The sequence below is a fragment of the Aquila chrysaetos genome, chromosome 1, assembly GCF_900496995.4.
Source record: "Aquila chrysaetos chrysaetos chromosome 1, bAquChr1.4, whole genome shotgun sequence".
In the NCBI taxonomy this organism is placed as follows: Eukaryota; Metazoa; Chordata; class Aves; order Accipitriformes; family Accipitridae; genus Aquila; species Aquila chrysaetos.
This window is the reverse complement of record NC_044004.1, coordinates 35,446,122-35,472,971: the sequence shown is the minus strand read 5'-3', so window position 1 is coordinate 35,472,971 and position 26,850 is coordinate 35,446,122. Positions and strand designations below refer to the sequence as shown.

General features: G+C 36.5%; 1 protein-coding gene across 13 annotated transcripts in view; it reads right to left on the bottom strand.

The window, feature by feature from the left end:
• The window catches only part of FAT1 (FAT atypical cadherin 1), a 113,901-nt gene that overhangs the window by 21,136 nt on the left and 65,915 nt on the right, over nucleotides 1-26,850 (bottom strand). For 10 of the 13 annotated variants that reach the window (XR_003922922.2, XR_003922921.2, XM_030010946.2 and 7 more), the window contains exons 7-15: nucleotides 25,188-25,256; nucleotides 23,131-23,270; nucleotides 13,962-14,237; nucleotides 13,532-13,742; nucleotides 6,921-10,988; nucleotides 6,087-6,283; nucleotides 4,518-4,671; nucleotides 2,816-3,049; nucleotides 1,146-1,535 (exon numbers count right to left, since the gene is read on the bottom strand). Coding sequence is in view for 11 of the 13 variants with exons in the window: in XM_030010946.2 (XP_029866806.1) it covers nucleotides 1,146-1,535; nucleotides 2,816-3,049; nucleotides 4,518-4,671; nucleotides 6,087-6,283; nucleotides 6,921-10,988; nucleotides 13,532-13,742; nucleotides 13,962-14,237; nucleotides 23,131-23,270; nucleotides 25,188-25,256 (5,739 nt within the window). In the remaining 2 variants the exon portion in view is untranslated. The remainder of the gene's footprint in view (nucleotides 1-1,145; nucleotides 1,536-2,815; nucleotides 3,050-4,517; nucleotides 4,672-6,086; nucleotides 6,284-6,920; nucleotides 10,989-13,531; nucleotides 13,743-13,961; nucleotides 14,238-23,130; nucleotides 23,271-25,187; nucleotides 25,257-26,850) is intronic. The other 3 variants (XM_030010975.2, XM_030010994.2, XM_030011046.2) reach the window with 1 other exon arrangement.

The following is a 26,850-nucleotide window of genomic DNA, read 5'->3' as shown; positions in this document are numbered from 1 at the left end:
ATTTTGTAATAAAAAAATGAAGAAAAATAAAAAAAATGTGCTTAGAAAACATCCTTTTCTTAATTTTCCATTAAAAGTAAGCAAAAATATGAAATTACCTTTAACTTCACTTTCCTCGCAACCAGCACTAATGTCAGGCATGGAGTATGCAGAGATAGTAAGAGAAGTGTCTGACCATGAATTTTAATTGATAGATATCTGAGTTGAAGTGTGAGTTTTTAACTGACTAGTTAAGTTAGTGCAGTCCCTAACATAGATGCTAATCTGCTGCTGGAAGAGTGTTTTCCTGGAAGCTTTTTCCACCTTTCAAATATGTGAAGAAGTTAAACTGGCAAGGTACTTCTATACCATAGTACCAGCACGCACACTGGAAAAAGCAGCTGGAAGAATTACAATTTCAATTACACTTGTATAATTACTATTAACTTTTGGGTAGAAGTCTTATTTAAAAAAAATAAAACTTTACCAGAAATTAGCTCTAGAAAAAGAACTATATAAGAAAACAAAACTACCATTGAGGTGTATATTGATTTTTAACAAAGAATTGTCATTAATAGGGAAAATTCTCCAGAGAACCTAAATGCTTCCTGAGAGTAAATCTGACTAACATGCAAGCCTTAAATCTCCACTGTCATGCTGGATAAATGATTGAACAGAAAATTCCAACCTCTCTTTAATGCCATATCAAACTGGTTCTTCTAGGATTACCGTCTTTGGGGACCAATGACTAGTTTTCTCAATCGATTTAATTTCTGATCTTTCTTTTACCAAGTCTGGCCACTCATTCTGATTATATAGCTTTTTTGAGAAGACTATTATGTTTCAAAGATTACAGATCTCTGTCTTTCCACCCCCTCTGCCCCCAGAGCGGGGAATATTCCAGCTAGGAAACCCTTACTCTGGCCAGCTTAATGAATCTAACCCAAATAACAATAAATAGCAACAAATAAAGTTCCTATTCTACATTCTACTGCACTCCTCTAGTAAGCATGCTGGCAAAATGGGTGAACAGACAGTAGCACTGGCTTTACAGCCAGGATGATGCACACAGATTATGCATAACCTATTTGGTTGAATTACTGTAGCACACAGTATGGCACTGTGCTTCGTTAGCCTCAAGTATATTCACAGTTGTAATCTGTTACCTGTCGTTGAATCGATGCTGAATTTTCCATGTTCGTTCCCACTGACTATTGAGTATGTGACTTCAGCATTGGCTTCAATGTCCCTGCTTGCAGCATAGATCTGGAGAACTTCAGTTCCAACCAAAATGTCCTCTGATACACTTGCACTATACTCCCTATGCTCAAATACAGGTGGATTATCATTTATATCCAAAACAGAAACTATAAGACTGCTTGTTGAAGACAGTCTTCTAGGTAAACCTTCATCTGTAGCCTTCAAAGTTAGAGTGTACACAGCTTGTAATTCCCGATCCAAAGGCTTCTCCAGACGAATGATTCCAGAGAATTCATCAATAGAGAACTGGCCCTCTGCAGAGTTCACCAGTGAATAATGGATTTTACGATTCATCCCTGCATTTTGAAAACAATTGCAGAGTATGAAGCAGCCATTAAAATACACCAGCATAATAACAAATCTGATCGCTATAGAAATAAAACATGCATTCTAAATATTATCATTCATATTAAACTACATTTCAGCAAGAGTTAGTGGCTCTTGTGAAGGGCAGAATGATTTCCAAAAAGATGTAATCTGATTTAAAAAATTAAGCTAACACTTCATTGCACCGATTTTCTGCCACACGAAAAACATGAAGCATGGTTCTACTTCAGTCACAGTACTAGCTAATATGAAACGATTAGTAATATAAATCTAATTATAACTTCAGAACAATAGCATCTGCTTAGCAGGCTTATAAATAACACGGGAGGATATGGGAGAGTTAGGCTGCATCAAATACCTAGACTCAATACCAGTAAGGTTATTTAAGAACCATATCCCCACATTATCAGGAACATAATTTCCAGTAACATTTCTGTATAAAACAAACAAAAAACCCCATAGGTTTTTGGGCCAAGTATTTTGCTCCTCCTGAGCCTCAAAGACCAGTGAAGTGTGAAAACATCTCTCTCTTACCTTCCAATTCAGCAACTTAGCTTTATCATAGCACAAAGCGGATTGGTTGTTTCAGAAGACTGAGGCAACTATTAATTGTTTGATTAATAAACTGATGATATATGGAAATCATATACCTTTTTTAAAGACTTTATGCTGTTATATTCCTTACAACAAAGCCTAAGAACAAACTCTTTCTAATGTAATTTTCAGTTCATGTTCACTTAAATGCTTGTAACTAAACAGTGAAGATAGAGAGACAGCAAAAATCTTAACGGGTAGCACATACAGAAAGCTACAAATGACCAGGGTTCTCTTTATGGTATGATCATGGATGGCTAGCCTAAGAAGCACACATTCAAAAATCTATGAATGCACATTTACATGAACAGACATGGCTTGATATCCCTTTTACTTACACCAGGAGTAAAAGGATGGACCTAAGGCATCATAACATTAATAGCTTATCACACTAAAAATATCCTACATTTTGTCTTGCTCCCCCCTCTTCTTTTTTGCACAGACACAAAAGGGATGTCTTCCAAGCTACTCGCACATGGAAGTCAGGTGTTATATGATTTAGTAGACCTAAATATATCTTTCAAGAGTCTAATCCTGAGCGGTATTGAACATCTGTCAGTTCTACTGAAAGACTTAACACCTCGCAGGGTAAGACTAAATAAACATTATTGTAACTTTGAGAACATGACAAAAGTATCGGTCAAAGAATGCATACCTGCATCTGCATCTGTTGCCTGCACTCTTGTCAAAAGGGTTCTAGGCTCTGTGTTTTCAAATACTGTAATGGAGTAAGGATCAGCTGTAAACTCTGGGGCATTATCATTCACATCTTCCAGAGTCAGAATAATATTAGCTTGGCAGAATCTTCCTCCTCCATCTGTGGCTTTCACTAGAAGATAATAGACTGCTTGCTGCTCACGATCAAGTGGCATTAATGTTTTCAGTTCACCTATAAACAGAATAACATACATCAGTTGACGTGAGTTGCAAGACTTAAGTATCCCTAACATGTTTTCCTCTAAAATCTTTGTACTCAGAAAAACTAAACAACAATTTTCTTTTTGACGGTAATTTCATCAGTGGCTAAGTCAACAGCTGTACTGCACTAATGAGCTCCACTTTGGGCAAAGCACATCAGTGGCCTGCCTTTTCAGCTTTAAAAGATTAAATACGAAAATCCTCTGCCTTTTTTTCAAATGCCTCTGAAACAGAAATTAGCTTAAGTAAAACTACCTGATGGTGCAGAAAGAGAGAGAACATATATACACGCACAAATCCATGTATTTTTGTGTAAAGAAAATTAAAATATTAGAACTCTGGCTTTAACAAAATGCAAGGTAAAACCCACGTATGGTTTTCCTGGGCCATTTAGTTTTGTTCCTTCCACAGCTATTGAGCTGACTCTCCTCCTCTAACATTCTGTGAATAAACAGAGCTATTCACACTATCAAATATAACTTGCTGCTACAGACAAGCCTCTAGAAGTCTAACATACTTACTTTCCAGTGTGACAGAAAACATGATGACAGGCACAATGTGTAGCCATTGTCTCCTTTTAACAAATTCAAAAAAGTGTTCTGAAATATTGTTTATGAGTATTCTAGCCCCACCAATTCTGACTTTATGTAACGACATGCTAGCACAGCACACAGGTGACATTCAAAGTAAAAAAAAAAAACAACCCCCTGAAGTAAGATCTTCTCATTTATTTTGCCACTGAAGTCTTCTAATCTCCTTCTCCATATTTCCACTATATCTTTGTATTTATCTTATTTAAATTTTTCTACATTGTTTACTACTCCCTTCCTACTGCTTGTCTACCGCAGCCTGAAGAGCACAGGATTTTGGCATTAGCTTTGACCTTTATTACAATCCAGAAGACATGAATGACATGAAAACTAAAGTCAGGCAAATTACAAGTTAATCTCATTTATATAATGCTTCCAATAAAACTGGAGGCACTTTTAGCATTTACTACGGAAAGAAAATTTGTTGTTCCATCTAACCTCATCCCATTTAATATGCCAAACCAAATGATGGCAAAGAGAATCTGAATGAAGATATTTTCAGTTATAAACTGTTATTGCTACTACTACAATCAATATAAAAAGTAAAAAATTTATAGCATACTTTTACTCCAGTCACTTCAGTGTGGAAGTTTCTGGCTTTGGAACAATTACTCTATTTACTCTTTTGTTCCTAATATATTAAAATACTTGCCTTTTCCCTGACTTCTATTCAATATATTATTAGTATTTGTGTAGTAGAAACTCACATTTTAAACAGTTATATAATAAACTAACCCTTAATGGAAAGCTTAAAGTACTGACATTTATGTATGTCTTAATGTAACAGTAAAACATTTTATAAAATGAGGTGATGATTGGGATTTTGTATAGTGTATAAAGTATTATTACCTGTGTCTGGAGTGAGTCTGAATTTTTCTGCTCCTGTGCCATGCAGTGTATAAGTAATTTCTGCATTGGAACGAATATCTGCGTCTGTAGCAGATACCTGCGTTATCAGTTTGCCAGGAAGGGCATCCTCAGGAACAGAATCAGTGTATAAAGCCTGCAAGATTTTAAAGTTACACTGAAAGATTAAACATATGAAATAAGTAGAGCTTGGAAAGGGGAGGGGAAGAAGGAATGACAGAGGAGATAATATCCTGTTTGAATGCTTGGTAACATATGAAATGAACCAGAGGATGAAATACCTGATAATGAAAAGAACTTATGATTTTCTAATTAATTTATTAATTATTCAGAAAGGTAATTAATACAGCAACCATAAAGACTCTTGAGTATCACTGCATAGCTAAGAACTCTAAACACTTGTGACTGATTAACTGATAATTAAATACATTCCCAAAATAGGAGTTATACGTTTTTCATAATTTCATTTTTTCCCCTTTTGGTAAATCATCTTTTCTAGGTCTGACTCAATCTAGAAGAAAGTGGTACCTGCCTTTTTTGTAATGTCATGAAATAAAAGCTTCCAGTTTAAATAAAAACTAAGAAAAAACCCACCTAGAATTTGAAGGCACTAAGCACTCTTACAGCTCATCCAAGTCAGGGATGTGCATTAAATTTGAAGGACTGAGCCTTATAACACCAATATTAACAAAGGTAAAAAGCTAAAAACACCAACTAACCAGTCTGTATATAACTGCAGTCATTTATATAGAAGTAACCAACATAAACATTGACTAAGAATAAGAATCAAGTGCTCACTGTATACTTGATCCTTCCCAGAACAAGAAAAGATTTCCACCTGGTAACATCAAATCTGTGTTCAACAAGATGGCTATGAAAAGTCCAAATGTGCAAAAGTTTAAAAAAAAAAAAAAAAAAAAAAGCTGACTATGAAGACCCAGGGCTTTCTTGTAAGGCAATTATATGTCTTGCAGGGTCCACCTTTCTGTTTTTTTCCATTCTTTATTTTTCATGTCCATTTTTGCAGACTATCAGATCTGGTAAGGTAGACAGCTTTGTAACTAGAAAACGTTTATGGATTACAGATTTTTGGTGCTGCTGAGTGCAACTGCAGGATAATATTCCAGTCTTTTCAACTCTTATCACAGGAAATGCACAAATACATCAACTAAGTGATGGTATACAGCCTTCTTTGAGACTTTGCTTCTTTCAGAAAATAGAGCATATAAACTATCACGGCTGCAGCTTAAAACAATTCCTTTTGGAGAAGTATGCATTAACACAGGAGAAATGTACTGCAATTCTCCTTATACTCTTCAAATACCCATCGAGTGTTAAAATTACATCAATGAATTGTCTTTCGATTTTTATTTAAGAAACCTGTCCATGAAATAACTTTTCTTTGACAGCATTCTATCTTAACAGTCCAAATTTCTGTTACCAACATAAAAGGAATGCCTATTTGTCAGTCGCCTGAGAAGCAATTTCAGAGAAAATTTAGATTTTATGTATGGAAGCAGCTGGACACAGAAGATATAAGGTTGTGCCTACCTTTTCGCAGACAGGGCTATTATCATTAGCATCAAGGACTTTAACCTCCACCACAGCTTTAGTTGCAAAGGTCCCATCAGTAGCTGTAATATTTAGAAGGTAATTATCCTTTTCTTCCCTATCCAGAGGCTTCTTGACATAGACCTTCCATTCATTCTGTATATTTTCAATAGCAAACTGTCCCAAGGGATCACCTCCTGAAATACGAAAAGAAACATTTAATTAAAGACAAGAGAGAGATTACTATTATTACTTTATCAACGTGAAGTTATAGCTAAAGAGAAAAAAATGTAAATGCAAATAAACATTGTGGCTTTATAGTGAAATAACTTCATTTTCCAGATAGAAGTAATCAGTAGATGCTCATACAACAAATTTAACTGCAGCCCACAGAATCTATAAAAATCAATGCAGAAATTCATGTAGCATTATAGATAACATCTTATCAAGACATATGCTAAATAACAAAACCAATAAAATACTCCATTGGAAATTAATAGTCTATTATTTTGTGAAATTTCTGTTGTTCGTTCTTTAAGTACATCACTAATTTAAGTGCAAATATATTTTTAAAATAAAATTTGATATATAAGTAAACAACAAATGTAAGAAAGCATTTTAAGCAAGGCACACATGAAACGGAAAGCCAAAGACCTGTTTTCTAAAACTTTTTTTTCCCCTGAAGTTTTTAATGCTCTTATTAAGATACACACATTCTTTCTTTGCAGCTCTACGGTTTCAAATATTTTTCAATGATTTGAAAGATTAAGTTGTATCTCACATCACTGCAGGACCACTCAAATGATTAGTCTGACATTACTCAAAAATATTTACCTGTAATGTAATAAAAGACTTGTCTGTTGGCTTCTTCTGTATCAGCATCAGTTGTACTCAAGATGGCAATTACCCCACCAGGAGGGTCATCCTCACTGACTGTTCCTTTATATATCTCTGCAGTAAAGCGTGGAGGATTGTCATTCACATCTGTAACAGTAACTTCAACCACAGCCATAGAAGACAGCTGAATTTTTTCACCCCGATCAGAAGCAACCACTGTGATTTTGTATTTGTCTCGTTTCTCATGATCGAGTTCTTTGAGAGTGGTAATCCAACCAGTTTCCATGTTTATGGCAAAAGACTCTACAATGTCTAGTTCTTGAGAAGGATCCAGGCTGTAAGTAACCTGCCCATTGAGTCCTGAATCTAAGTCAGTTCCTTTAACCTGGATGACTCTTGTTCCAGCTGGCATGTTTTCTACGATGAATGCTTCATATGGATTGGACTCCAAAACTGGTTTGTTATCATTTGCATCTTTCACCTGAATGCTTACCTCTACTGAGGAAACAACATTATAATCTTCATTTGCATACTGTGCTCGAACTGAGAACTGGTACCATTTAGTTGTTTCATGATCAAGATTCTTCTCAAGTTTCAACTCTCCAGTCTGTCGGTCAATCACAAAAAAGTCATCTCTGTTGCTTTCAGGAGTGTGCCCTTTAATCAGACTATATACTAAAGTCTGATTATGCTCTGCTTTAATAACATCTATCTCAGTCCCAATTGGAATGTCCTCAGAAACTGTATAAGAATAAAACGGCTCTGAAAATTTTGGAAGAGGCACCTCTGGTGGGAGTATTCTAGCGTAGACAGGAACAACTGACTCTTTTTGGGGGGATCCACCATCAACTGCTCTAACAAAGAAGGTCAGAAATTCATTTTCTAAACCGATTAAGCTTTCTTTTGTAGTAATTACACCAGACAATGAATCAATTTCTAAATTCTCTTTAACATTTTCAGACTCTGCTTCAATAGCATATGTGATGTCTGCATTTGTACCCTCATCAGCATCAGATGCCCACACTTTAATGACAAAAGTACCCCGTGGAACATCAGATCCAATGTTTACTTCATACTCTGTTGCTCGGAATTGAGGAGTGTTATCATTGTCATCTGTAAGTATTACATTAACAGTACAGAAAGCAACTTTTCCTCCTGAATCTTTGGCCATTAAGCTAATGGCAATTACTTTTTCTGCTTGTGTTTCACGGTCAAGCTTTTCGGAGGTAAATATCTGCCCCCTCTCATTTGTATAAAATCTGTCTTTGGCAAAGTCATTCACAATGTGGTAAGTGATGTGGCCATATGTACCAGAATCTTCATCTGTTGCTTTAACTTCAGTCACCAAAGTATGTAAGGGAGCATTTTCAGCAAGTTCAACCTCATATTCATTCTGACTGAAGAGAGGACTGTGCATATTGGCACTGGTTACAGCTATATGGACTTGGGCTGAGCTTCTGAAGACCCCATCAGAAACAGACACGTTAAGATTATAATGTGACTTTAGTGTCTGTCTGCGTAGGTTTGAGATGGTGATAATGCCAGTTTTACTATTAATTACAAAATTCTTTTGGTCATTGCCTGTCAGAATGGAGTACTCCAGCTTGTCAACATCCGAACTATCTGCATCTGAGGCTTGCACACATGTCACAAAATGTCCTCGGGGAGCCAGTTCACTAATTTTAGCTTCATAAAGCAATTGGTTAAAAAGGGGCGGGTTATCATTGAGATCGGTTACATCAACAGTTACAATAGTATCACTGCTCAAGGGCAGCATGCCACCATCTATGGCCCTTATTAGTAACTTGTGTTGTCTAATTTGTTCATAGTCCAAAGTTCTTGCTGTAAGAATGAGCCCAGTGCTGCTATCTATGTGGAAGTAGTTATGACTGTCACTATTATCCTCAACCAAGTGATAGGAAATCCCCCTGTTTGTTCCAGAATCAGCGTCCGTAGCGCTCACTTGTACAACAGATGTTCCAATGACAGATGCCTCAGAAAGGGTTGCAGTGTAAGACTGCTCTGTAAAGACAGGAGGATTATCATTGATGTCTTCCACTATTATGTCTACAAACACATCAGCATGCGCCCCAGTTAAGGAGTCTGTTGCTCGAATACTCAGTTTGTAGGCTGGATGAGACTCAAAGTCAAGAGGGGCAACAACATTTATAACTCCAGTGTTGAAGTTGATAGTGAACTGATTGAAAGGATCTCCATCTGTGATGCTGTAAAACACCTTAAGTCCTTCTGGGCTGTTTGCTTGTACATGTACCACAGGACTATGGAGCTGAATGTTTTCTGGTATCTCTGCACTGTAGAAGGGCTTTTCGAAAACTGGCATAGCTTTACTCATAACTGTAATCGGGACTACAACTTCAGCAGAAAAAGCAGGGTCTCCTCCATCTTTTGCCACTACCGTGACCAGATACTCCTTATTTAGTGTGTCTGGTTCAAACTTCTTCTTCAGTGAGATTTCACCAGTGGGATCAATTTGGAAGTGTTCATTATGTTCTTTGAGATAGTAATGCACCTCTCCATTTCTGCCTGTATCTTTATCTACTGCAGTGACATGTCGAATAACATGGCCTACTTCAGAGTCTACTTTAACAACAGCATAATACGGAAGATTGACAAAGAATGGAGCATTATCATTTACATCTTCCACTGTGACTTTAACTACAACGTGTGCAACAACTGATGGTTTATATTCCTCTGTCACTTCTATGACCACATCAAAAGATTCTTGCTGTTCACGATCAAATGGTATTCCTGTTGTTGAAAGGACTCCTGAAGTTGGGCTTATTTTAAATCTGCTGTCTGGATTTAGAATATGGTAAAACAAAGGCTCATTTATTTGATTCCCTATAGCAGTAATAACAGCTATTGTTTTTGCCTCTGTGGAATTCTCCTGCACTGTTGCAGAGTAAGAACTCTGTGTGAACTTCAGCTGGCTTGCTTTGCTTTCTTTCACATTAATTTTTACAGATGCAGTGCTTGCAAATCTGCCATCAGATGCTCTCACTGTTAATTCGTATCTGCTTCTTAACTGAGTTGTATTTTGTACTGTTATATCTCCAGTCTTACGGTTTATTGAAAATTTTTCTCCAATGTTGCCTTCAATAATGGAATAAATTAATTGTGAAAAAATGCCTGAATCAGCATCAGTGGCATTTACACTGATGACTTTCACGCCTTTATAGGTTGGAACCAAAATGGATGTCTCGTACAACTCTCTTGAAAACACAGGAGGGCAATCATTGATGTCAATTACATAAATAGTAACATTAGCTGCATATTCTGCATATAAACGTGGTATCCCCATATCATGTACTTGCACTGAAAAGTGGAAAATGTTTGTCTCTTCATAGTCCAGACTCATTACTGTCCGAATGGCACCAGTGCTAGAATCAATGGCAAAATACTTGCGGACAGATGGTTCAACAATTTGATAAACAAGCAAAGCATTAGATTCTTTATCAGCATCTGTAGCTCGAATTACTAATGGGATATTCTTGTCAGTCAGAACCACACTGTTAATTGAAGCTGATTCACTGATGAGTCCTGTATATTCAGCCTGCATAAAAATTGGTGTATTGTCATTCTCATCCCGAAGATGTACCAAAACTGTTGCATTAGTGGACAAGCCAGCCATGTTTGTTCCTTGCACAGTTAGAGTGTAAATAGGCAAAGTTTCAAAATCAAGTAACTTCTGAGAAACAATGACACCTGAGTTCGGGTTGATAGCAAAGGCATCACCTATATTACCATCTTTTATTTCATAAACTACAGAAGACTGACTGTATGCTGTAACCATTCCAACAAAACTGCCAATGCTGGCACTTTCACTGATTTCTGTAGAATATTCTCTGGCTGTGAATTTTGGTGAGGCGTTATCAGAAACTGTAACAAATATATGAACAGAGGTGACTTCACTCATTGGAGGATCCCCTTTGTCTGTAGCTTTTACCATCAGGTTGTATTCTTCCTGGTTACTACGATCTAATTCCTTTGCAATTTTAATCATACCCAAAATGGGATCTATAAAGAAGGAATTTCCAATATTCCCTGTGAAGAAAAAGAAAAGTAAGCAATTAAGAAAGAGGTATAAAGAACTTAAAGAATGATTGCTTATTTAGCTATATACTAAAAGAGATCACGTAGCGAGAACACAAGAGAATATTACAGTTTCTTAGTTTTGTTTAACAACGATTTATTAGCCCCTCTGGAAAGTTTTCTGTAATAAAAGTTAGTACTAATTCTAAGTTTACTTGTGGAAACATTGCATAAAACATAGTTAGCAAAGCCATCCAAGCCTTGAAAACAAATGCAAAAAATTTGTTTCATTTTCCATTAAAAAAACCCTTAAAAAGATAACAATTATTTTGTAAGTTTCAACATTATAAATTATGTATTTTCTTCAAATTATCTTTGTCATTGAGTTCATGTTTAAGCCAATTTAAGTATGTACTGAAGCTGAAAGAAAATTATATTCAGAAGTTAACATTAGTGGAATACAAGTTACATTTTATGATCTAAAGTAAGTAGACTGCTTTGAAAAAAAAAAGAACTGTTTTAATGAATTCACACTTGTGAATCTTAATTACTGATGTGAGTATTGTTTAAATCACTGTGTCAAAATTAATCTTTCTGAATTGGACCAATAGTGATCTCTGTCCTAACTTCCTATTAATACATATGCAAATTATTCCCTATGATAGTATTGGGAAAAAAATACTACCTGCTGACGATTATCAGCTGCCATTTGATAAACCCTTGTCATCTTTATATTTTCAAATATATAGATGAACTACATTGCATACAATATTCAGCTCATGTACTAAATATGGTAAGATTTAACATTTTACTTCCTTAAGAAATTACATTACTAAAGCAATGTTCTCAGCATGGAAAAAATTCATTAAGAACTTCTGAGTTATGCACACAAGTAGGCAAAAGGTTTTTTTTTTGTTTGGGTGTTTTTTTAGTGGAGGCTCTAAACACAGTGGCATTCTTAGAATATCCCATTACAAATCTAAGCAGCCATTACAAACATTTAAGGAATGTTCCTTCCATATGCTTAGAACATCAATTATAATGCTTTAACCTCCCAATAGATCACAATCCTGTAAAACAGACCTAAGGAAGTCTTACATTTACTCCTACAAAAAGCTAGAAGAAAGGAAGAGAACAGGGTGTAACTTCATTCTAGACAGCACGCACACACATTTTTTTTCTTGCCATGCTTTGGTATTCGTAAATCAAGCACTACTGAAACAGAAAAGGCAAGAGAAAAGTTTCATGGACATTAGTGTCCTGCTTAGTAAAAAGGTCATCTCTCTACAAATAGAAGAAAATAAACGTATTTTAAGCAACTTATGAGACACTTAAATACATTCTTACTCTTCAGAGTATCATAATCAAAGCTTTGTTTTAATACAGTGTTATGTTTATGTTCCCCCAAACAACACTTTGGGGGAAGAAAAGGAAAGTATTTACAGTAAACAATTCTTACGTTTTACAAAGCAACTTATGTCAAATAAAAAAAAAACATTTGCACATGTCACCTTGCATGCAACAGTAACTGAATAACTTTTTACCTACTGTTCTCTTTAAAATACAGCTTCTTATGATTGTTACTGGGATTTTTATTTTAAATTACTTTCTACCTTAAAAGTAGTACTTCACATAGGTGATGAAATTTAAATAACTTTTTTTTTCCACTCATAGTGCCTAAATAGTTCAGGACCTTGGTAATGGCAGGGTTCTATCTAGATTTAATGGATTGAACCAAAATTCACTTCCATCCAGTAAGTGAACTCAGTCAATGTCATCCTGTTTTCATATTATTCAAAACTGCAATCATTTGAATTGCATTGTCATAGGCAAGTTCAGAAAGATACTCTGACATTAAAAACAAACAGCAGCACCCAATGCTCTTCCCTGGCCTGAAAGGAGCCTTAATGCCAAATTGACCAGCTATTAAAGACTTTCTTATATATTTTTTTGAGCTAGAATAGCAGTCCCACTATCTAAAATCAGCCGGAGGGAAACACACAAAGCAAGCCCTTCCTTGCTACATCTATCAGAAAGTTTAACTTAGAAACTAGGACTATTTACTGGTTAAGTATATGGATATTTATAAGTTATTTCTGAGCTCCTTTCTTTCACATTGTGCTAAACACGAAAGCACTTGTCTCAGGCTCTTACTCTTTTCATCAAATCCTTGCTCTGCCTATGCCACCAAATACCACTTACATTAGCAAAAAAGAATGCTTTTTTTTTAGATGTCAATTTAATGCTTCTGTAATTTCTAAAGGACACACCCCCCGTTAAGGGTTTAAAGGTAGCTTTTTCTTCTAGTACTACTAAAATGTTCCAAATGTATCTAAAGGTTAACACAATAGCTAAGGGAGGGAGATGAATATTTGTCATTGTAGTTTTCTTTTAAATGCTCTGATGCTGTATCTTAAATACATCTCTCAGAATATGACACATACACCTGTACAGCCTTCTTTTTTATAGCTATTTGTTTACATGTCTACAGCTGAAACAAAGTATCAGCAAACATTGCTTCAAAATTAACTGAAGATGCAATTAAGTCAATATACCTGATTCAATGGAGTACATGATTTCTGCATTTTTTCCTTTGTCCTTATCTAATGCTGTAACCTGGAGTACTGCTGATCCAACAGCTGCTGACTCATACACCCGTCCTTCATAGGAAGAGCTGGTGAACCATGGAGCATGATCATTTGTGTCACTAACATTAATGATGATTCTAGCATAGTTGCGCTTTACAGGAACATCTTGATCTCGAACCTGAAACAGTAAGCATATTACTAGTAATTAGCACTGTTATTTCAGTAGTTCATCAAATATTAGTAATAATTCAAGGTTCAACCTGTACCAGTCACAGAGACAAAGACTGCACACAAATTAAGCATATAAATAAATGTTTGAATTAAGGGGACAAATTAAAAAGACATCAAAAAAGATCTGTCTGGTTTTGACTACAGAAGAAATTTTGTGTTTATTTACCATTACTGTGAGAATATGCTGGTTCATGGTCTCATGATCCAGTTTTTCTGAAGTATAAAGAGAGCCAGTTCCAGGGTCCAGACGAAATTTTTTAAGACTGATGGGATCAGTGCTGCCCTGCATAGTATAAATCAGTTTATTCTTCTCATCTCTGTCTGTGGCACTGACTTGCAGAATTTCTGTCTCTGGTACGGTGTCTTCAGGTATAACAACTTCGTATTTTGAAGCAGAAAACTGAGGCCTGTGATTATTTGTGTCTATAACTTTGATGTAGACCTGAAATGATATAATGGAAAGGGAAAAGTGTTGACGGTATTTGGGAAACAGAGGTGAAAAGAGGATACTTCATTAAAAATCAGACCATAATACTGAACAAATTCCACCCCAAGACAATTTTTTTTTTTTAGGGAGGGGGAGAGATCTAAGAGGTGTAGGGAAGAAGAATCTCACTAAACCCAAATCTGCCTCACCTTCCCCAAAGTCAAACCAGAAACCTATATGATCAGAAATGCCTTAGGCAAGATACCTTAAAGGGAATGATACCTGTCTAAAGCAAGATGAAGAAGAATTCCTTAGTAATTTTGGAATTAAAAAAAGAAAAAAAAATCAATATGGATCCCAGGATGAGTAAAAACCATATTTGTACCAATCTGGAATTTTAAGCAATGTTTTCCAAGGAAGCAGATGCACTGTACTCCTCCGTGCCCTCACATGGGAACAATCCTCTTTCAACTCCTTACATTTCCAAGCCTAGGCAAGAATGGAAAAGTGGTGGAATTCCCACAGAAGTATATTATTTCAAAGAACCACAGGTATTGTTTGCTCTTCTTCAGCAATGTAGCACAATCTCAGCATAGGTAACTGGTCACCAACACAATGTCTCTGTAGTTACAGTTATATTAACTTTGACACTTCAAATTGCATTTTCCTACAGAAGTTCAGCTGGGTTCACCTACATGCTATGCAGGCAACGCTTTCTATGTCTGAATAATAGTAATGTTCACTGGAACAACAGAAGATCCCCGCACACCCACTTGCCTTCAACAGCATCAAACTCTTGTATAAAAAGGCTAAGACACTCAGCCACCATCCTGTTCCTTCAATAGTGGTAACATCAGACAAGTAACAGTAATGCAGAGGAGTTGGCAGGTGGACAGCAAAGCTCTAATAACACATGGCTAAATTCAAGTTCTTTGTGCTGCACATACAGCCATGCTTTTAGCCACCCAAAGGTTAGCTGCTCTGTATAAATTAGTTAAGTGCCATCAACAGGTGTTTAAAATAAGTACTTATGATATCATAAGTGGGTTAAATTGTTCTTTGAAGATACTTATTGCTTTCCATTGATACCTGGTGGAGTCTAGAGATATAATTTAGATAGGGTACCAAACCGCATAGAGTAGACACTAGATGAGTTGAATCCTGATGGTGCTAAATAATAAGGAAATGCCATACATCGCACTACAGAAAGAGAAAAGTTCCTCAACTTTAACCTTGCAAAACTAGCACCTTATGTTAAAACTTGTACCAAGGAAAAACAGGTATTAAGTGTATCAACAGGAGTCATACTAATTCCTAAAATATTTATTTCAGATACAGGTATATTATCCCAGGTTGCAACTACTCCCTAAGCTCCAATACAACAAGTTCTTTCTAATGGTAAATTTTAAAAAAGGCTGAAAACATTTAAATAACTTCCAGACAGACATAGGCAGTCCTTGGATATACTCTACAAATGCTACCAAGAGTTTAGGAGACTGTTAGAAAGGGTTTATTCTAAGTAACAACAGAAAGACTTCTGCATCTAAGTAATGAAGTCCTGCACCAGCCACGGGGCAGACTGATTAATGGAAGTGAGAATCTGGGAACACAAAGAAGTAGGTGTGGAACTCTTGGGATAACTTTGTGTTATAACATAGGAACATTGTCCCAAAAACTGGGATATTGCCCACTCTGGTAGCTGAAATAACTGTCACCAGAAAGAATATTTTCACTGAGAATTTCACTCAGATAATAAAAAAGAACAGACATGCATATAAAAGGGAATAGAGTTGAAGATGGCAAATGTGGAATCTCAAGAGTTAGAAGCCAGATACAGAATAAAAAGCCAGGTAAGGCATAAAAAGGGTTTTAAGTTTATTTGGAACTGTGAAACAATCTGCAGGTAAGCAAGACCACCAGGAAATAAAAAGCACAATTAAGGAGGAGGAAAGCCCATCCCATATTACAATTTTCCCTCAGTCTTATCCATGAAGAACAATAGGGAGCATGACCCTGCACAAAACAAAATAAAAATGAGACACTGGCAAAGCAGTGGTGCTGCAATAAGCTGCTAAATGGAAACAAATCACCCAGAGAAGATGGCAGCCACCCACAGGTTCTGCCGGACTGCGGAGGGGGTCGGGGGAAAGATGGTAATCCTCCTAACGTAACACACCCTGTTAATACTACTGAGCTCCACCTCCAGACCACCAGTCAGGGTGGGGAGCGGGGCACGTGTGTGTATGTGTGCACACAGTAGCGTCCACAGCCACACACACAAGCCTCTAACGTTTTTAGTAGATGTAGTCCTAGGCATTGCAGGTCACTGGGCTATAATCCAATGTATAGTACACCTGGGGAAATATTCATAAACATAGGTAGTTTTTTCAGTGTTTAAACAGTCTGTTAGGATAAATACAAACTATCACTGCAGAGGAAAATGCCGCCTCCCACAATTTATTAGAGTTCTCAGAAAACGGAAGAAATAGGAAATAAACTAATCATTTGGCACATTGACAAAATCCCTTGCAAGATATTGCTATGCAAACTAAGGAGTTTGTTTTTGTCACGGTTTAAAAACTGATTAAAGAAAGGAAACAATGGGTTGGAATAAATATTGATTTTCAGTGGGAAGAAAAATTCATGGTAAGTGACCCAGGATACATATTAGGTCGAGTTTTTAAATATATTCACTAACAAATTCAACTGGAAAATGAACAGCAAGAATGAAAAGAATATGACCTTAAATATGTGATTTTTTTAGATTGTCATGATTAGAGAGGCTGTAATAAAGCAACACAAGCACTGTTGTTGTTGGTTTCTTTTTAAATTCTGCATAAATAAAATACATTTTAAGGCATCTTAGAAGAAGAAATACCAAAGGGTCCGACACAGTCACTTACACAGCATTTTAGTAACAACACCTGCTCAACGAACACTGGTGGTCAGGAAAATTAAAAATGAAACCAAATGAAGATGGCCAACAAATTAAAAGGCAGAAAACCCCAACCCTCAATGCAAATCAAATTATACAAATATTTTTGTATGAATAAAAGGTTGAAAGACAATACACAACTACAACAATTAATGGATACTAGGCTTTCAAAATTAACACATCAACAATTTTTTTATTCCATTCCCACCCTCAAGAGATTATTAAATTACTCAGCAAAGCAGTAAGTGAAAAGATAAAGTGTCAAATTTGATAAATTTAAATCAAAACTCCTATTTAAGTTCATGCCTATTTCCCCCGCAAATGAGGGAAATACAAAAACGTAAGTCAAAACCGGAGGCGATAGGGAATGCAACTCCAGAGCAACTGTGTTAGATGAATCTTCATAGCAGAAGACATGGCTACCTGTGCTGCTGGTACTACACCAAATGAATACAGTAAAACAGCATTTCCAGAATGGAGCACCACAAAAAACTGTGCAAAGTACTAAGTTAAATGCCAGGAACGTAGTGACTGTGAAACCAACATTGGTACCTGCAAGACTAACCACACAGTCCAATGAACCAGCTTAACTGAGAAGTGATCTGTTGATCATACCATCAGAAGGACTTATCATCAACTTCCTCTGGTATTAGCTAGTGAAACAGTTAGAATGACCTTACTGCTAAACACATAAGGAGACATCCTCCAAAAAGGTACTGTTGGGGGCTAAGCAGATAAGGAGATAGCTCCTCAAAATGTACAGAACTATTAAATATGAATTATTAACAAAAATATTGCTAAGGAATAAACATAATGACTCAGCCACTATGAGTGGCTTGCGCAGGTATTCCATTACTTGTCAAATTACTTGCTCAGGCATGCAGTTTTCCTCCACACTGGTAAACACAACTACAAATACACAATTTGATCTATTAGTGCAATCATTTTAAATGTACCTAAAATCCAAAGTTTATCTTAGACTCAAGTGAAAGGTGTTTTATCTACACACTTTGGGATTCATTTCTCACTCACTGATGTTGTTAACTTTACGCCCCTCCACAGATTCTGGTGGACAAGCATAATGTGAATCGATGGGCACCCTTTTGGTAACTTGGCTGAGCTGCTCTAATAAGGGGAGCAGCAGACAGGGCAAAAGGAATTACTCCCCTCTATTTGACACTCACTGGTAGGACTGTAGATCCACCACAGTTTTGGGCCCTGCAGTCTGAGAGAGTATCTCGAACCCAGTGAAAGGCCATTAAAATCAATGGGGATCTAAAAGCTCTCAATGCACTGTGTGAAGGGAGGACTGCAGGAGACCCAGACTCTTCTCGGAGATGCACAGTAAAAGGACAAGAGGCGACACTCACAAGCTCCAATAAGGAAAACTACAATTAGACATAAGAAAAAATTATTTTCAAGGAGGGCTGTTAATCACTAGCATAAAAGTATGTCCAAGGAAGAGGTGTCATGCCCTGTCATCCGAGGCACTTAGAACCTGACAAGCCCCTGAACAGCTTGATCCAACTTTGCAGTTTGCTCTGCACTGAGCAGGAGTTTTAACTAGATGAAATCCAGGGGCTCCTTCCAATCTAAACTATTAAATAAATGTACTAAGGAAACCCTACTTTCAAGACAGGGATTCTTACTGATGCTAAGTGACAGGTGCTAGCTGTGCAATTTCCTTTTAAATGTAAATGGACCAAATTTTCACATAAAGTGTTAAGGCCTTCAAATTAAATGAAAGGCACCTGAAGTAATAATTTTGAGTGCAATTTTAAAGACCGACACAAAAAAATAAGGGTTTGTGCACCTTAGACAAAATACATGAAGAGCTTGTTTTATTCTAAAGTAACATGTAATACAATAAAAACAGCTATTGAGCAGTTCTCAATGAAATTATTAAGATTAAATTTAAATGAAATAAACTAATATTATATCTTAAGAAAGAAGTTGCATATTTAGAGGCACACTATAGAAAAGTTTGACATTAACAGACCATAATGTGATCTCTGAAACAACATGGTCTGAAACTAAAGAATCTTTACTCATTTTGCAAGGCCGTGCAAGGGCTGTGTTGCACAACTGCCCTCTACTCACAGATCTCACTGAGAGCTATGCAACTTGGTTACACAGACAGAGAACAAAGCAGCCTAGGATTATTTAGGGGAAGGACTTGAAATCTATTAATTATTTGACAAGTGAAACCTAAATTTGCATAGGAATACATTGATTACTAGTAAGTTATAAAGGAGATATGTGCCATTGACAAAACATGCTCAGTGCATAATATTTAAACGTGATGTTCCTTTGGATTGTTTTAATCCAGTCTTTCATTTGCTGATTCTATGTGGAGTTTAAAATCTACTCCTCTCTCCATTCATAATTACATTATGGTTACATTGATGTGTTCAGAATCATTTTTGTAAACAAAAAGTTGTACTATCCAGAGATAATATAACTGCATTCCAGTTCTAAAATGTCTCTGTGGAGCAGTGTGGTGATCGCAAGCAAAAATACACATTTAATCAATGAAGAATACTCTATCCTTCCTTCCCAAAGCATAATATCCATATAAATTTTGCATACAACAAGATTAAATATTCTGCAACAGCACATCAATAGGTAAAATGCTGCAATTAGCTTTAAACCGTCTTAAGTATTACTTCCAGTGCAAAAAAATTGATAGACATAGCAATGACTGGAAGTGGCTAGAGCTAGAAATGGGATTTTTTTTTCTTTTCTTTCTGTTTGTTTTCCCCCAAAAAAGCAACTCAGTAGTTCATATATTGCTACTTACAGCCTGTGCATAACCTTTTCTATTTCAGGCCACAACATTATAAAACTAAAACATAAGTACATTGATTTGGTTTTTTAACGATATTCCTTCCTACTGTGACACTAGTCATCTCTAACATCATCTGTCAAACACCACTACTGTAGGCCTGGAATTTGTTTGTCCTTGTTTGCATCATGCATTTGGCATTTAGATGCACGCAAAATTCTAATAGCCCCCACGCCTACTGCTGCTGTATTTTTCAAAAAGCTATTTAACTGAAGTCCTGAAAGAGGCAAATGCTCTACAGATGTTAATGGCCTGAGGCCAGCAAATGCCTTCTAGTTTAAAGTCAGATTCAATACACTGCTTTTACACAATAAGAATTTCATTTCTTATCCCCCTCCCCAATGTCCTGAAAATGTAATTTCCTTTTTCAAATTAAACATAAAATTACTTAATCTGCTGTTAATCAAGGTCTGTTAAATTGTTTACTGTATTTCCAATGTTTACAGCAATTACTTTGTAAGCTGAAAGCTGTGTATGGCATATTGTTGATCCTAATGTACGCACTCAGTATTCAGAATTTCTCTTGCCTGTCACTCCATTTTAACTGTTTATCAGCTCTTAGAAGAATCCAACACCACATCAACACTCAAACTTTAATCATCATTATTTCAGCAGTGAGTGATGGAATTTACAGACTGGCAGCCATAAATCACACCTTCAACTTTGATTTCATATCAACATTTTTAATTCCCCTGAAGTTAAGTCTCATCTGAAATGCATCTTCTTAATGATAGTCCTGAGGGCTTAACAGATTAGTCCATTTGGGTGGGCCAGGAGTTACAGAGGATGTAAGAGAATCAGTTAAAATCAGGAGTCTGTTCATGCACCCACAGTTGCAGTTCGAACTAATCCATGCTCCTCAATCTATATACCACAGTAACGTGGGACTCAAACAGCAACAGCATAACTTGTGCTTATCCCACAAGCAGGGGAAAAAGGAAGACAATGCAAAGGAAGTCTTTGTGCTCGCTTGTAACAGAAACCACAACCCTCTGCTCCTGCCAAAACTCTAGCTGAGAGGAAAGGAAAGACGCGAAAGAAAATCATACAAAAAGCAAATCGCAGAAATAAGAGACAATAAATTTGAGATTACTACTCCAATTCTTCTGCAGAACACTGCTGTGGTAAATGTTTATAATGTTCACTCAGCTTCACAAAATACTAAAATAACAAATTCATTTAAAGAAATTGGACAAAAGCTATACTGTACACTTCCAAGAAGAACTAAATGAATCACATAACCCAGAAGAAAAGAAGGGGTGAGGGTTAAAGTATTTTTGTGACTTTCCAATTCTTGGTTGTTCCAGAAGACAAAGCAGATTATGGTTCAACTGTGACAGCTCAGGACGCCTGCATAAATTCAGCTATATAAGCAGCAGCACTGGATTGAATATCTGCACTCATCAGGACCACATACTCAGCCTTTACTAGTTCCCAGGCTACCCCAACACACTCTGCATGGTGGCATTTTTGACTGCATTCTTGGGAGGGAGGGCAATTCTGTGTGGAAAGCCTCTTGCTGTCTTTCTGACTTTCCTGGCAAAAGGAATTCTCTTTTAGCTGGATTTGAGTTTCTTCTAACTTTTTTTCCAAACTAATTCATGCCTTCTATCCAGCATTCTGTAATCGGCAGAAATGAATGTGCTCAATATTTTTACTACAACTAGGCAATAAATTTACAGCAGGATTGTCCAAACCTTTTATGGTGGTTATCAGCACCAGAAGCAATGGTACCATGGCTATGATAGTGACAAATTCTTACTGGGGGACATGTTGTCGTGTTTGGAGATTCATGGCCTAGAATATCACCACAATTGTCACCATTAAAGGAAAAGGAAATTGCTAACCTTGCAATCTTCTGCTATCGAATTTAGTCTGTTTGACCTATCAAGCCTCCAGACATGCAGTCAGCTCAATAAAGATTCTGTTTTAAATCCTAAACATTGACAAGAAACATCTTTCCCTCTGACCGAAAGGAGAAAGACAACATATAAGACATTAGAAAAGACAACATAGAAAAATATACATACTGCACAGAAGTTGAAGAACAAGAAATTGTGTTCATAACACAGATTTTTCCATGTACAGAAAAGACAGCAGCAACCCACTTATTGCTCTTTGAGGTCCTTAGGGGTAGGTCAATGACAGACATAGATAACACAGACACATCATTGTCCCAATTCAACAGTCTTAAACCAGTAAATAAATCTTTCCTTTCTATTTAGAAGAAAAGCCTAGCTCCTCTATGCTCATGGCTCCATTCCCACCAACCTCAGCGAAACCCTACTTCCAAATATATTCAGGTTCTGGGCTGGGGAAAGAAACTAGATGGCGATAACAGGAGGGGTATACATCATAACCTACTTGACTATGAGTTACTTCCAGTAGTGTCACAAAAGGCTTCTGCCTTAAAGTGAACTTATTAGTCCAAGTGCAAAGAAATGCCACCACCATGGAGCCTTAGAAAAGAGTTAAACTGAAAAAATTTGGTTTGACTGAGATAGCTGCTTTTTGGAGAGTGTTTGGCAATCTCTACCTCCACTGAAGCTAAAAGAAAGTACTCGGGAAGATACACAGAGATGCTACCAACTAAACCTTGTTTCTATATGTACACCATGCAGAAGGAGCAGCTCAGTTTCATAAAACTGTACTTGGGTATTGCACAATTTGTCATTCACAGATCTTGGGGGGGATGATGGCAAACAACCTTATAATAGTCTTTTAAATTCCAAGCGAAGTAATCATATTATTTGGTGATTTGGGGGAGCTGGATAAAGAGGGGTAATTCAGATAAGAAGTATTAATCCTTTTCTTGTGAGTACATCATGCATGGAAAGGCTTAGTTTCTGTTTTCATTTACTCAGCTAATGTAGGAACATGATATAACTTAAAAGCTGCTGATTCAGACTACAGCATAGTAACACTCAGCCTTCCACCTGGACCGCCAAACAACATGGCTCTACAAATATCAGAATCCACTTCTATTTTAGACAGAGTCCCTTATTTATATAAACTGTATTCATTGTCCAGGATAAAAAAAAAAATGGTAAGGAGAAAATGCAACACCCTTCCCACCCCCCAGCTACAAATTCCTTCTTCTATAAGCGCTTTATTAGAAAGTCCATTACCTGAGTGCTGATGGATCTGGTTCCATCTGTTGCCTCTACTGTCAAGTTGTAATTTGATTTCTGTTCTGCATCAAGAGGTCTAGCGACAATGATAGTTCCAGTGCCCTTGTCCACATCAAATCGACTGTCATAGTTGCCACCTTGTTCAGGAAATTAGGAGAGGGAGAAGTTCATAAAACACAGCACTGTTTCATTGTTTTGATGTATGATTGTGTTCTATCTTCAGATGCTTAATGGAGGTGGAACTACATACACATATACTTATATATACACACTTATTTTAAACCCTCTGGTTTTTTTTCTGGTAATGTGATATGCTGCTACTTACAGATATTTAAAACTGATCAGTTTTGGACAAAGCTGATTTGTCTGGCTCATGGAAAGTTAGCAAGTAGATTCTTAGCAAGATTCTCTACTTTTTTTTGAAACCAGAATTTGAAGATTCCAAATAGCAGGAAACTGAGAATTACTAGGTGAAATTTGATTATTTTGTGCAGACTGTCAGGCTAATTAGTGAAGAACATACTTCGTATCAAAATAAATGAAAATCCCAAATCAGACACACAGTCAAAGAGTACAAATTACTATACTCATACATGACTACAGATAAGGTTGAAAAAGCTACAGTACCTCCAAAGGATTGTTATCTCAATGATGAGTATCTAAAGAACTCACTATCTAACTCCTACTGAGATAAGCTGGACTCAGATGAGTGCTAAATGTTTAAATGCCCAATGCTTAAGTATGGCCAAGCTCCTTTTCTGAAGCAAATTATCTTAACTTCCCTTGTGAAACTTTCAAATTACCCTTTGAAATATAGTTAAATAACATGTAGATCAATAGCTACACTTAGTCGTTTAAACATTTAATTGATCATCATCATGCCACACCGAGCAGACTGTCATGAGAACAGTGTCCATTAAGTCCAAATATTGTTAGCAATGATAAATACTGCCATTTAACTACAATTGCTTTAGACCTCTCAATAAGATGCCTAAAATGGAGGAATCAATTTTTATTTTGGTCAAGCCAGTGTTAAGATATGGCAAACCAATTTCTCCTAATTATATGCATGTGTTTTTCTAATTATATTTTACAAGGATAGCATTCAGATATCATCTGAGTGCCTTTTATTTTTTTTTAAGTTTTTACATGCTATGTTTTGTAAATCACTAAATGCTTTTTATGAAAAGCCAAGGCTAGAAGTGAGAGGGTGAAGTTCCAAAGGTTGCAAATTTATACTTAATCCAAGAAAGAACAATAAATACTGAAATGGGCGCCCATTCACATGTTAAAAGGATTTCAGACGGTTCCATTGCATGACAGACATATCAGTTTTGGAAAGATGGGCTAGATTCTGCTTCACTGGATTTTTAAGATATTTGATAATGACAAAGATAATGTAATTTTTCAGTTTCACTGAAAGCCAACTCCTCTTACTGGCCCAGCAGCAGTTTCTGAATCACATGAATGGACAACATGAAACACAGCAGCTTTTTTTTTAAATTTTAACAGGTGTACATGAAATGTTTTAAATGGGCTTTGTGCAAGATGTCAGCTTCAAAAAGTGAGTCTCTAGCTTTTCTTTTATAGCTGGCATGAGATATCATTTTCTCAGATGTCTCAATGAAGTAATCTCCATCTTAAGGGAATAGGGTGAATGGGTATGAATCTGTTCATTCAGTTTCCCTGATACAAGGACAAACTCTCTAACCAACTTTTTTTTTCTTCCTTATCAAGGACATCACAAAGGCCTTGCTTAATTTTTGTAGTAGTATGATATCTGGCAATCCACTGAAGCAGAACTCAACCAAACTTCTGCACCTGGTACACTAAAAGTGTAACAGCAACAGTTTTGGCCAAAGCCAAAACTGGATGCTCTGAATTGATGCTGTATAAATGTAATGATGACAAAACAAAACAAAAACGAACCTGTCACAAATGCAACTGTGAGCACTTTGATTTCCGAAGGGTTAATAAAATAAATATTTTATAAATGTACGCTTTCATTTCAGATCTCATAATCTGGTAATAAATTATGTGATCTCAGCAGATACCTTCTGCTGTACAGTTCAGGTCACAAGCCATCTGAAAGATGTAAAATACTTCACTAGCAAGCTTGTCTCCTGGCTCAGCCAAAAAGAAAGAAGCATGGAAAGCAAGCACAGAACACAAAGGAAAGCTGTCAATCAAATTAATTCATGCTATTAGATACAGTAAAAGAGGGCAGTAAAGTGACCACCTGTAAGAGTAGCTGATAACTTCACAACATGATCACATATCAAATTTTCCAAAACACTGTTACTAAGAAAACAGTCAAAATAAATTAATTTATTTTACAGTGCACAGGCAAGTTCTGCTCTTTCCCCTTGGAGTTTTCTGTACATGTCTTTCTAAAAATAGCAGGAAAAGATCATCTGTTTTCTGAGTTAAGCATACAATAAAAATTCTGTAAGTGTCCAAACCGCTGCATGCTTAGAAGGAGCAAATCATAATACTATCATCAGAATTCTATTCAGATGTACACGCTGTTCAGAGTGCACAGCAGTTGAAGCAAACCAAAAAGAACAATAGAAAAGCACATCCCCAATCTAATTAACAAATTTTGCTAATAAAAGACCCCAGGAAACACCATTGCTGTACTCTGACATCTGAGGCCTCCTCTATCTACTCTCTTTCATCTCCACGAACCACTCGCCTTTTTCTGACAATATCTCTTTCTTAACCTTTCCTTTAATAGACTCCTTCTGGTCTACAGATGTTTCTGTTTGCTGTTGACTGGATAACCCAGTTTGAATTGGAGCACACGGAACCTTCTCCTCTCTCCTGCTCACTTAAGTCATCTTTATATTTTCTGCTTTTCCACTCCCATATCTATGTGTGTGTGTATGTTTGGGAGAATAGTAAAAGAGAAGCAACTGTTCCAAAATACCTCTAATGCAGAGAGCTTTGCCCCTATGAGAATGCAAGAAGGCATATTGAACACTTTACTCCCTCTACATAGTTGTACAGATCTCTTACCCCTCGGTTTGTCTAAAAGCAAACACTTTTTATTCAACTGTGATCTATTTGGACAGAAACAAATTTTTTTTTTCCAGAATATATTAGAAAGAACCATTAAAAAAAATTCAATGTAAATATTTAATACCTTAGCAATGTTTATCAATATCATCACAGGCTGTTCACACACGAAGCGTGCATTTAGGGAAGAGCTGGGTCTGTTCTCAGGTGCTTGAAAGTTTTCCGAGAACACCCTCAAGTATTTGGCATTTATATATTCCTGCTACATGTATCAGTTTTACAGACTTTGTTTTTAACTGTTGTTGTTCTCAGCATCCCATAGGAAATACATACCAGCAAACCAGACCTTTAAAGTAACTAAATTTTTAAGAAATAATAAAAAAAATGTTCTCCTCAACAACTTACCACCATAATCATGGCTAAAATTTTCAGTACTAACCAAGGTGAAAACGATCCTTCTCTCTTATGCATGTGGTGGAAAAATCCCAATCTGATAGGGTTATCTTAAGCCCAGAAACAGTTCACTATAAGATACCTCTCCTGAAACAAGGCTCTGCTGTTCTCCTTGATTCTAAAGCACGTAACACATGACAGAATGCATTTTTAGTATCAGCTATACAGTGAACACTCTGTATTCCTGGTGCTCATAGGTCTAGTGAGTAAGCCTAAAATTAAAAAGCACTATTCATTTTCTCACCA